This window comes from Sarcophilus harrisii, chromosome 3 (genome assembly GCF_902635505.1).
Source record: "Sarcophilus harrisii chromosome 3, mSarHar1.11, whole genome shotgun sequence".
In the NCBI taxonomy this organism is placed as follows: domain Eukaryota; kingdom Metazoa; phylum Chordata; class Mammalia; order Dasyuromorphia; family Dasyuridae; genus Sarcophilus; species Sarcophilus harrisii.
The window spans coordinates 143,664,526-143,677,574 of record NC_045428.1 but is presented as its reverse complement, the minus strand read 5'-3'; the positions used below and the strand labels follow the sequence as shown (position 1 = coordinate 143,677,574).

At 36.4% G+C, this 13,049-nt stretch overlaps 1 protein-coding gene across 2 annotated transcripts in view; it reads right to left on the bottom strand.

Annotated features, from left to right (window-relative positions):
* The window catches only part of CLDN10 (claudin 10), a 117,552-nt gene that overhangs the window by 26,462 nt on the left and 78,041 nt on the right, over positions 1–13,049 (bottom strand). Inside the window, exon 1 of one of the 2 annotated variants that reach the window (XM_023500537.2) lies at positions 7,141–7,569. The exons of the other annotated variant lie outside the window; for it this stretch is intronic. Within the exon in view, the coding sequence (XP_023356305.1) occupies positions 7,141–7,360 (220 nt within the window). The 5' untranslated portion in view covers positions 7,361–7,569. Of the gene's footprint in view, positions 1–7,140; positions 7,570–13,049 lie in introns of those variants that run through there. 2 annotated transcript variants of the gene reach the window in all.

Here is a 13,049-nt window from a genome sequence, read left to right as displayed (position 1 = left end):
TTACAAAAATATATTTTCAAAGATATCAGATGCCTACTTTTTTCTTTACATAATTTTTATTTTGAAGTTTACAAGGTATATTGGATTTAACATATATTTTAACATATTTAACACATATTGGCCTACCTGCCATCTAGGGAAGGGTGTGGGGGGAAGAAGGGGACAATTTGGAACAGGAGGTTTTGCAAGGATCAATGTTGAAAAATTACCTATGCATATGTTTTGTAAATAAAAAGCTTTAATAAAATAAAAAAGAAAAAAAAATAAAGTTTATGAAGCAGCTTTGCTTTCCTATGATAAAATATTTATTGTGATTTAAAAAAATAACCTTACAAAAACAGCATAAAGACACTGACATTCAGAAAATATAGTTAACACTAATTAATTTGAATGCTAGTCATTATGACATGGTTTTACTTGTGACACTGCTGCTAAACACTGAAGCCTAAAAGTTCTTCTAGATAAGTATCCCTTTACTCCTCCTTTTTTTTCACCAGGAAGCCTCATTCAGACTCTAGGCAGCAAATAGGATTTTTGCAAGCTGGAATGAGAATCCTCAGAAGGGAAGGAGAAAAGCATCCATTAAGCACTTATATGCCAGACACTGTGCTATCCACTTTAAAATTATTATCTCAATCATTGCAACAACCTTGAGAGGTAGATGTTATTATCATCCCCATCTTACAGATGAGAAAATAGAGGTATACATAGCTTAAGGGACTTGCTCAAGGCCACATAGATTGTAAGTGTCTGATGCTGAATTTGAAGTCAGGTCTTTCTGACTTTACACCCAGGTCTCCCAGAACTCTATCCATGGATTCCACTTCAGGGAAGTTTCAAGAGTATGTAATAAATTAGTAACAGGACTAGTTCATTGTTTGGCAGCAAAGGTTCAGCCAGTACTCTACCATTTTTATGATCAAAGAAACCAATTTTAGTCTAGGACTTTAAACTTCTTTATCCTGCTTTCAATTGTAATCACTGAACAAATATCAGACCTTAGAAAGACAAAAATGCTAAAAATAAATGAATGAACAAATAAATACATGAATAGAATAGGAAATTATTCTTCTTCACTTCATTATGAATTGGTAGAGTACAAGTAGTCCCAGTTTACAATTCAATTATAAATTCTATAGTATGGAAAATCTAAATGCATTTTTAAATAGAAGCAGTACTTATAAATAGTGATTAAATTCTTAAGTTAATTCCTAAAAGATCATAACAGAGCTAAAAAGGCAGAGAATGCTATTCTCTATTCCTACCTAACTACATTTGTAACAACATTTCCATGGGAAAGTATGGACCAAATTTCACTTCAAGACATCAGAGACACATCTTGTAAACTGTTCTTTTGTTTGTGGCAAGATGAAGGCAAAGGGACTGGAAAAACTGCAGCATCATATCTTATTAGAGTATCAGTTGGAAGGAAGGGAGACTGATACCTCTGGAGCAAGGATTCTGAACCCTAGCAATCCACAGAGAGGTCCATGAATAGCATTCAATAAGTTTATGAATTTGAACTGGAAAAAATTATATATATATATATATATATATATATATATATATATATCAACTTTCACTAACCTCTAACTGAAATTTAGCATTTTCTTCAATTATTTAAAAACAGTGTTCTCAGAAGTAGCCCATGGCATTAAAAAATTAAGAACAACTCTGAAGTAACATGTTAACTCTTACAGAAGTATAACATCAATATATAGAAAATATATATTTATTTATTTTAGGGTCTGAATTGGGTAAGGAAGGACAGTTTCATGGATGGCGTACAAATCCTGATCTGTGTAAGGAGTGTTTATATAAGTAAAGTATTCATAAATTAGGTAAGGTCTGTCTTATAATTTTAAGAAGTAGCTAGGTAGCACAATGAATGGAGATCTGAATCTGTAGTCAGGAAGTCCTTAGTTCAAGTACTTCCTTAGAGACACTTAATGTTTGACCTTGGACAATGTACTTAACTTCTGTCTGCCTCAGTTTCCTCAAATGAATATAATAATACCTACCTCTCAGAGTTGTTGTGAGGATAAAATTATTTAATATTTTAAGTACTTAAGTGCCTCATACCTAATAGGTACTTAATAAATGCTTGTTTCTTTCCATTCTTTTGACACAGCTAATCTTTGCATGATTAAAGATCATTATAAGTATCCATGTAGTGATATACCTTTTGAAATGTGGGTACATACAACCTTCATTTAATATTTCCTGAGGGTAAAACTTATTTTAGATAATACCATAGTAGTAAAAACTGGCTAAGGAGGCCATTATTTCTGACAGACCTAATTTACTGGCACTGTTAATAGCTAATTAACACATTAAGGTGCTGAAGCATGAACATATTTACTCAGAAGTTCTCTAAAACAAAATTTATAGTTAAATCTCCTAGGAGAAATGGCAAACATTCACAGTAAAAAAAATAGATGGCACATACTAACAGCAAAATGGCTGAGATTGATTCCCATCTAAAGGTCAAATGGCATTTTGAGAGTAATAGAGTTTAGCAAGATAGCCAGAAATCATTAGTTCATTTAACTAGGACATAGTTTCAATTAGCAAAAGAATTGTAACTTGTATCAATAGATATTGTAAGATAGAAAAAAAAAAAAAAACCTACATTCTGACTTTCCCAAAACTGACAGCTTAATTTATCAGTTGAAATACACATTTGATTTTCAGTCAATCTCTAAAATGTAAAATATTCACTTGAAAAGAAACTATTAGTGGCACACATACTGGATTTTACACTCATGTAAAGAGAGATTAGACTGGATCTGTGTTTTTTACTGACAGAGACATAAGAAAACTCCCTTTATCAATAAGGTGTCTACACCTAAATAGTCTATCCCTTAAACCACTTTATCTATAAAACTGAGGTAATTGTTACACAATTTTGTTAATCAAAACTCACAAATACATATTCACATACAATATTACTAACTGAATTAGCATCATATTTATCATTTAGTTTGATTATTCCCTTCAAGATTGAGGAGGGGGGAATCACAAAAAAAGGGACCATTTCTAATTTAAATCTTTCAGCAAGATGGCTTTATTTTCATTTTCAGTATTAGTTTTACTTTCCTAAAGTCAACTGTTTGCATGTTACTGAGGCAGCCTTTAAAAAGAAACATTTTCACACTCCATTAAATACATTGTTGCAAGGTTGGTATATCAGGTACTTTATCAGATTCTGCTTTATGGACAACAAAGCCTTCAGTTCCAACCACTGCACACCATCTTCCTGATCTAAATAATGAGAAATTAGAAGCTGACTAACTCTAGCCAGAGATATTTCATTCATAAGCGTGGATGAAAATCAGAGAGAGTAATCTTTAGTTGGGAAAGCTAGGTGAAAACAGAGCTAGCCCTAGAGGCAGAAAGATGCATCTCCCTGAGTTTAAATCTGGCCTCCCTAGCTGTGTGATCCTTTGTTGACCTGGTTTCCTCATCTATAAAATGAGCTGGAAAAGGAACTCTAGTATCTCTGCCAAAAAACCTCACATGGGGTTATGAAAAGCCAGACACAGCTGAACATCCACAACATTATGTGATTCACCCTCTTCTTCACTTTCCAAAATTCATCAATTGACAAGTCCTGGTGATTTTAAATCTGTAAAATATCTCTACTCATGTGACCAACACCCAATTTAGGCCATTATTTTCTCTTGCCTAAACTACAGTAATGATCTTCTAATAATTTCCTCTCTTCAATCCATTCTCTACAACATTAACAAAATAATCTTTCTAAAGCACAGAAAACATCATGATCAAAAATCATCTGTGACTGTCTTTTATCTTAGGATAAAATAAAAATTTCTCAGCCTGACATTTAAGTTCCTTGACAATTTGATTTCTACCTACCTTTCCAACCATATCTCCTATTGTTCTTTATATTGTGGTCAAACCAGTTGTCTTAATGTTCCCCAAACATGAGATCCTATCTCTTGCTTCCATAAATTCACACAGACCTACAATGCATAATTTCTTCAATACTATCTTTAAAAATTCATATTTCCCTTTAAGCCTCTGCTCAGGTACCATCTCCTCAGTGAAAAAGTCCATGATTTTCCTAGTTGGTTGTGTTCTCTCCTTTATTGATTATCTTGGGTTTTTTTCTTTCTTAAAAAGTTATCATCACTCTACCTCCTGTAGATATAAGCTCTTTGAGAAAAGACACTAGTTTTATTTTGGGATTTTTTTTCTGTTTTGTATCCCAGTAACCTATACTTATAGATTACTTAGTCTTAGTACATTTGCATAATATGTGTGTGTACCTGTATATAATCAATGTAGAGATAGTGTGTCCAGTAAATTCCTTCTGCTAATATAGATCAGCAAAGTTTTTAAACTTAAAGTTGTTCAGGGCAATTAGAAGATAAGTGATTTGTTCAGAAACACTTTCTCCAAGATGGGTGGGAGCTGGAAATTGAATCCAGTGTGCTACTCCTTACACACACACACACACACACACACACACAGAGAGAGAGAGAGAGAGAGAGAGAGAGAGAGAGAGAGAGAGAGAGGATTATTCACTACACCATAATGTCTCTAGGTTTACACATAAGAGACACGTTATAAATAAATATTTGTTTGGATTGAAGGTTTTTAGCATCAGTTCTTTATTTCCTCCCTTTCCCCTTCAATTTTTCATTCTTTAGTGATTTCAAAATAGAAAGGCAAAGCGATTTTAGTATGGATACAATTGACTGCTCTCAATTCTACCATTCAACACCAGCATTTAAGTTTTCTTGGTCAGGCATTCATCCATTCCATCAGTTTTCCTCCACTGAGAAGGTGAGCATTTCAGCATCCTATCAATAATGTTCTTGATGCTATTTTTCCCCCTCTCCTTTTCCCTGCCACGTAGGAAGCTCATGTAGCTCAAACTAACTCTCTTTTCAATACTATTGTAACAGAAGAATGCTCTCAGGACAGTTACTGTAAATCCCATATTCCTGAATGGCAAACCATAGAAACAAGAGTCTACCTGTTCACATCATCTGCCTGGCTTTGTGTTTTGGACAACAGAGACAATTCAACAATAGTTCTAGGGAGTAAACATGGCACAGATCATTCAGAGATGAGGGTACTACTCAAGATGTTCCTTTCAGAACAATGATTACATTTCCTACTCACTGTGTCCTCATCAAATAATACATTGAGCAAGAGTTTTCTTTTCAAGGCGCACAATTACATACACTAAAACAAGTGCAACTTTAAAGGCATCAAAATCTTGTCTTTACTATTTACCCAGCTATGTAAATAAAAACTTGAAATACTACAATTAGAAAAAAATCACCTTAAAACTAAAAATAGTGTAATCGTTCCTCTTGCGCTATAGCAGTTTATCTATGCAGTACAACCTATTACTTTCCCCCCACTGTATCAGAATCCTAATTTCTACTTCAAAACTCTATTGTTCTTCTCAAGGTTAAACAAAGCAGGTATTATCTGAGAATAACTTTGTAGATTTTCTGAGATGCTACAAGCAAGAAAAAAATATCTAGTCTTATGCATAACTGTTTGAAAAAAAAAAAAACCCAAAGTCTATTTCAAATAAAAGAAAAAGGGAAAATCTCACAAACAAAATTAAAAGCGGGAGGAAGAAAACGGAAATATTCTTTCTATGCCAACCTTCTCCACGCTGTAACTCAGGTTTCAGAAGCAGTAGAATAATAACTAATCACTTTGTGACTTGAAAAGGAATAATCAATTGTTGGTCTATTGTTTTAAACCTTAGAGAAAGAATTTAAATCCAACTGGGCGATTTTATAATTTTAAAGAAGCACAATTTTCTGATTTTTCTAATGCATGATTTTTTAAAATATGACTGAAGTGTAAGGACAAAAGATTTTTGCTTTTAATCAATTCCTCATTTTACAGATAAAGCTGTGATTTCAGCAATAGCGAGGATTTTTTCCCCTTTAACGCTGGTCATAACTTGGGTATGATTTTTTTCAATAAATCTTAGCGAGTTAGCTGCTTTGAGGTACTTAGAAGCAAAATGATCCGACCAAGGTTACACACACCTTATCTGAGGTGGGATTTGAACCTCGGTTCTTTAGAAACTACGTGCGAAATTTTACACACTATGCCACGATTTCCTCCTCAAAAAAGAAACCAAACAGAGTTTTAAATAAGGGGGCTGGTGCATCATTTTACAGTTACTAGCTGTAAAAATAACAACAGCAACACTATTTTTTTTTTGCTAAAGAATACCTCTATAAGAAAGGTATTCTTAGCAGTGGGATAACCACCCCAGGTTGCCAAATCCTTTCTTCCAAACGCCTTCTTTTCTCCTGCGTGTAAGGTCTTGCTGAACACACGCACAGGACAGGAGGCGGGTCACCTCAGCCCTTGGCAGCCGCTCTGGGATGGTAGCGATCTCGGGTGCGTTGCTTGAGTTAGAAGGGGCGGCCCAAGTTGTGCACCCGCTACTTCCCTTCCTTCATTCTGGCTGGCTCACACCTGGCAGTCAAACCAGAGAGACTTTCAGCTTACTCGTTCACTTTCTCAATCTTTCTCAAGAGCAGAACTTCTTAACCATATTACTATTATTATTTTTTTAAATCACGGACCCCTCTGGCAGGAGGCAGAATCCCATGGATCCCTTCTTGGAACAGTGTTTTTAAATAGTTGGAGGAAATGCTACATTTCGGTTTGAGGTTAATGACATTAAAGATGAGTCTTTTCCCCCATCCAAGTTTACGAATTCCTAAAAATGTAACCATGGACCCCAGCTTAAGAATTTTAGAACAATCCATTCCTTAGATTACGAGAATGAACGAAACAAAATCGAACTCCAGGCTGTCCTCTGAACGTCCCTCACCTCCTTCCCTATCCCGACGCAATTCCCACATTCCGGCCTCCCGAAACCTATCGTGCCTGCTGAGCGTTAAAGTACGAGCAGCACGCAGGTATCGGACCCCATCTAAAATGTGGCTCCCTGAGCTCCTGAGCTGCTTTCAGCTACGCGCGCTTCCTCTCTTGCGCGCCCTGCTAAGATATAGGACGCAGTTCTTCGAGTGGAAGGAAGGAGAGAGAAGAAGAGCATGAGAAAGGGTTATTGGGGGAGACAGGGATGGGGGGGGAGGGTCACGGGGGAAAGGAGGAGATGCAGACCGTCCAGCGCCAGCATGGAGGGGAAGTCCTTGCAGTTAGAGACACCCGTGGAGTCGGTGACACATGTCTTCCACAGATTGGCCCAATAGGTGGCAGTGGTGATGACCGTGCCATCGATGGTGGACACTTTCCAGTAGTCGGTGGGCAGCGTGGAGGAGACCAGCACCCAGCCGGAGATAGATACTAGGAAGGCGATGATCTCCGAGGCCATATTCGCCATGTCGCTGGCTGCTGCAGCGCTTCCCGCATCCACTCCTCAGCCTAGCACCTTTTCCTTCTATTGCTCCCCACTCCTACCCCTCCTCCGACTCCGCCTCTTTCCAGGGTCCCCTCCTCCAGCAGCCCCAGGGCGCGCGACGGAAGAGGGTCGAAGAGAGCCCCGGAGCTTGAGCCCACAGTTCAGTCAGCTCCGCCGAGGGAACTGCCAGCTCACTGAAATGAATCCCAGTAATTTGTTTCACAGCATCCTGCCCCCGCCCTAGCTTTCTCTCCACCCAACTAGGTCCCCCTTTTCACCGCTTCTCGTTCTCGTCTCCCCCCAAACTCCCGCCCCTTTCTTTCCTTCTAAGTAGAGGGAAACTAAGAAACTCGGCCTTATAGACTATGATTTCTAAATGAGAAAAGGAAGAAGAGATAGAAAATGAAAAACTTCATTGTCCTGCTGTGCCCCAAATTTCATTCCCACCATTCCTTGCCGATTCAGGGCGATTTCTCCTCAGCTCTGTCAGGTTTCCTTGGAAGAAACATGAGAGGCATAAGAGTGTAAGGAGAATGCTAGAAAGCTGGTTTGTTGGACAGAGAGAGTGATCTCTAAAAGGTGACGTCATTTCCTAGATTTTCTTGCCCCCTAGTCCAGATCATCACAAACTTGAATCTGTAGCAGGTTTTCTTTTCTCCTAGTTAGAAAAGACCACTCTGCTGTACCCTCTTATTCTTTCCTCAGAAATTGGGCCAGGTGCCCACATCAATAAGAATACATTCCTTCATGCACCTCTCTCAGTAAACTGTTTTCCCCTCCTCTAGCAGTGCACCTATTATTAGTTTGTTGGTCCAGCCTGCCAACCCAACGAGCCCCTTATTAGAGGGGGATGGTCGAAAGATGCTAAAACCCACAGAGATCTTAACATGAGGTTTCAAGAAATGCTCTTGTTCTGAGGTATTATAGAAGGGGAATAAGGGCAGCCGGATGTAGCATATCTGATGGAACAGATCCTCTTTATGTCCTACCCACGACAAATAGTTTGGTTTCCAAAGTACCTTATTAAATCTGAAAGGAGAAAGCTTTGTGTGTATATATGCTCTGCTAAAAAAGGTAAGCTTAAAGTGATAAGGTCTAACAAGACAAGCTTATTCCATTATCAAGTTGTAATTCTTTATGTTAAGTCTGAGAAATTGACCCTGTTACACCTAGGTGACATAGTCAAGAAGGGTTCACTGAGCAGACTCAGCCTTTGGAAGCAGCATGAAGCCTCTGTATATATATATATATATATATATATATATATATATATATATATATTCTGTGTACACTCCCAGTTCAAGTAAAATTGGCCTGCCAACTCTTTCCCACTCATAACATCTCATTTCCTCCCATTACTTTTACACATGGAATATTCTCCATGTCTGAAATGCCCTCTTTTCTTACCTTTATCTAATAACATCCTTTCCTGACCCCCTTCCACTTATTGACACTCTTTAGGTTTTGAAATTATTTCACCTATGCTTTCTTTATATTTATTTGTGTCCAGATTGTTTCCTCCAAATAGAGTATGAGTTTCTTGAGGTTCATATTAGTCTATGAATTGTGGTGCCTCGCATAGTGCCTTACATATAATAGTAGACACAATAAATATTCATTGAATTGAATTTCTTTATCCAAATATGTGAATAGAGGACAGAATCAGCACAAATGCAAAATCTTTTGATTTAATCAAAATTATAAGTTTAAAAATTCTGATTAGAGTCCTGCCTTTCATCAAGGAAGATGAGGTTACTTACCTGCTTTATATTATGCCTTATGTTTCTAGTAGTAGTGAAGAGCTCATGTATCACTATCCACACTCACTTTGGTGAATATATTTCCTTTGTGACTAGGTTCACACATAAAAGAAGTGAGACCACAGAAGAATAGCTGAGTCTCACAGGACTAAAACCTTGAAGTCATCTGTAACAGACTTATTATTGTCAAGAGGTCTTCTTGTTCCCTTTGTACATTCTTTCACTGAGTCTTACAGAATCTTCCTTCAAATTAATTCATTTCTCTGCTTCCTCTCTCTTCCTTCTGCCAGCTCTATACTTCAGGCATTCAGACTTGCATTACTGCAATAACATCTGTCCAATTTCCCTCAAATCCAACTTGGAAACAACCGCCAGCTTAATCTTCGTTAATAATAGAAAACTGGGATTAATAAAGTGCTTTAAGACTTGCAAAGTGCTTTATAAATATAACCTCCAATTATCTTCCCAGAAAACCTGGAAGGTGGGAGCAACATAATAAATAATATGTATGTATGTCATATATATAATTATATAATAAAATGTAGCATAATTATCCTCATTTTTGCATATGAGGAAACTAAGTCAGAGAGAGTTTTAAGTCATTTGCCCAGAGTTACACAATCAATTATTATGTGAGGTCAGATTTATATGCCACCTAGCTGACTCTTCCTTAACAGGAAAAGTACGTTGCAATTCACAAAACACTATAAAAATTGTTATGTGTTATTAAATATTATTTTGGTTATAGGTTCTGCTGTCAAAAACAACAAAAACATACAAAACCCCACAACCTTGAGCAACTCCTGATTTCTTACCACAAGTCTTAAATTCCTTTGTCTGGATTTCAAGGCCCTCTGTAATCTTATCTTAGCCTATCTATCACAGCTTATCTCCTATTACTTCTCTCTATATTCTGTTTGCTGTGTTAGGACACATTGTCCCAGAGTAAGCTCATTTTTCACATATATGTCTTTTATCATATTTCATTTAACTTTTTCCAATTCTGTCTAAATCCTTCCCATCTCTCAAGACTAACCAAAGACCTGCCTCTTTTAGGATGTCTGAACTACATGGAAAAGAACCCTATCCAAGAGACAATGTTTTTACATAATGAATCTGTGACTAAGCTGGGTTACCCTGCATAAGTTGCTTAACTCTTTGGGCCTTGGTTTTTTTGCCTGAAACTGGGGATACTGAAATAGCTAATTTCTAAATTTCTTTCCAGCTCTAACAATGTATGATTGCATGCTTCTATTCTGTGAAACAAGATATCAGGTCTCTAAAGTGAGGCACATTTATATTTTCATAGTGTGTATGTTGTGTCATCATTTCTCTTCAATAGTCTAAGAACAAATCAATGATGATTCAAGGTGACCACAAAAAATATAGACATCTGAGGTCAATATTTGGCAACATCTGTATGGTCTTGAAAGACATAAGCTTTTATTTTATTATTTTAATTTGTGTCTTCAAAGTTCTTTTAATTATTTTTGATTTCAAGTTTTTCTTTCCCTTGATAATAATACTAGGTCAAAAACCAGTTTGACCATCATAACTATTGTTTCCCAATTTGTATGCAGTGAAACTTGGGTTTCTTCAGATTTTTTTTCATTCCCTTTTACCATTTTGTTTTTGCCAAGACAGCAAAGGGTAAGGTAGTAATGTCTACTAGTGAAGAGAGGAGGGAAGATCATGTAAGTATAGATTTTAAAGTAAGAAAAAACTTTACCAATCATCTCATTGAATCTCCTTCCTACTCAATGAAGGAGTCCTTTCTATAACATCCTTGACAGAAAGTAATTCAATTTTTGCTTGAAAATTTTCTGACAGAAATTTCACTACCTGAAAAAGCAAACCATTACATTGCTGAATACTCTAATTGCTACAATTGCCATCCTTTTATTGAACTAATGTCAGTCTCTCTGTAATGACTATCTGTTGCTTGTAGTATTACTTCATGGAGCAAAGTGTAATAATTCAACGAACATTTAATAAGGTTTACTGTATGGATGCTACTGTGCTATCATTTGAAGAGATAAAAACTTTAGATGACATGATCTTTGTTCTCATGAAGCTTACAATCTAGTAGTAGGGGGAAATGTTGTTCTTGTTCAGTCATTTCCCATGACCTCATTTAGGGTTTTCTTAGCAAAGATACTGAAGTGGTTTGGTATTTTCTTCTCCAGACATTTTGCAGCTGAGGAACTGATGAGGCAAATATGGTTAAGTGATAGCTTGTAAGTGTCTGAGCCTGAATTTGAACTCAAGTTCTTTTGACTCCAGGGATCTAGGTGCCCAGGAAGATATGATACAGATAAAGATAACTATACAAAATAATACATGATAAGTTTGTTAAAGAGGCACATAAAAATGATATATGAGGTCAGGCAGAACAACTAAGGGACATGATATTTGATTTGGACTTTAAAAGCCCGAATAGATTAATAAAGGGTGAAAGGATTAACAAAGAGGGGCTAGCATCTCAGGAGTAGGGATTACTGTGAACACAAGAACAAAGACAGAAAAAAACTACACAGTGTGATCAGAGGAAGATTCAGTTTGGTTGGACCACAGAGTATTTGATGGTACTAGCTGAAGAAGAGGGAAGCTGCATAGATTGTGGAAGGTAGGTAAAGGGGTTTAAGTTTTCCTTAGTAACCAAGAAAGGGAAACTAAAGAATTCTGAGCAGAAAAATTTTCTTTCACAAAGGCAACTGAAGCATGTAGCTTAAGGATTTAATGCATTAAAATAGACATCAATTGTTGGGGAAGATGTGGGGAAATTGTGCTGCATGCATTATTGATAAAGTTGTGAACTGATTCCACCATTCTGGAGAGCAGTTTGAAACTATGCCCAAAGGGCAAACTGTACATACCCTTTGATCCAGCAAAACAACTATTAGGTCAGTATCCTAAAGAGATTACCAAAAAAGAGAGAAAAGGACCTACATGTGCAAAAATACTTATAGCAGCTCTTTTTCTGATGACAAAGAATTGGAAATTGAGGATTGCCCATCAAGTGGAGAATGGCTAAACAAGCTGCGATATATGAATGTAATGGTATACTGTTTTACTGTAAGAAATGATAAGCAGGAAGATTTTAGTAAAAACTGGAAAGACAACATGAGATGAGTGAAATAGCAACATTGTGTGATGATCAACTATAACTGACAGCTCTTCTCAGCAATGCAGTGATTCAAGACAATTTCAAAAGACTAATCATGGATAAATTCTATTCACATTTGGAGAAAGAATTAGTGGAGTATGAATGCAGATAGAAACATACGATTTTTTATTTCCTTTGTGATTTTTTCCTTTTGTTCTGTTTCTTTCGCAATATGACTGAAATGTTTTACATGATTGCACATGTATAATTCATAGCAGATTGCTTGCCAAATTGGGGAATGAGGAAAATAATACGGAACTCAAAACCCTATAAAAAATGAATGCTAAAAAATCATCTTTACATGTAATTGGAAAAAATAACTATTTTTAAAATATATTTTATTAGATGGGATGACTATATATATATATATATATATATATATATACATACACACATATATACTACACTGTAACTCTATCAGTTATCATTCTCAAGAATTTTTTTAAATTAAAAAATTCTTCTAGTCTAGAGAATGAATTTTGTTGAAGAATGTGTCTCTATGTGGGTTGAGGGAAGAAAGGATACATAAGACTTGTCATAGACAAAAGAGAGAAGCAGAGGCCCCATGTAGCTACCTACAAAATTACTCATCTTCCATATGCTTAAATAAAAGCCTTTACTTGATACAGTCATCGCTGGGATATTGCCATGAATCTCTCTTCTCTTTCACTGCCCAACTCCTACAAAGAGTTGTCTTCCTCTCACTATCACCACTCATTTAATCCCATCTCAGTATGGCTTTCAA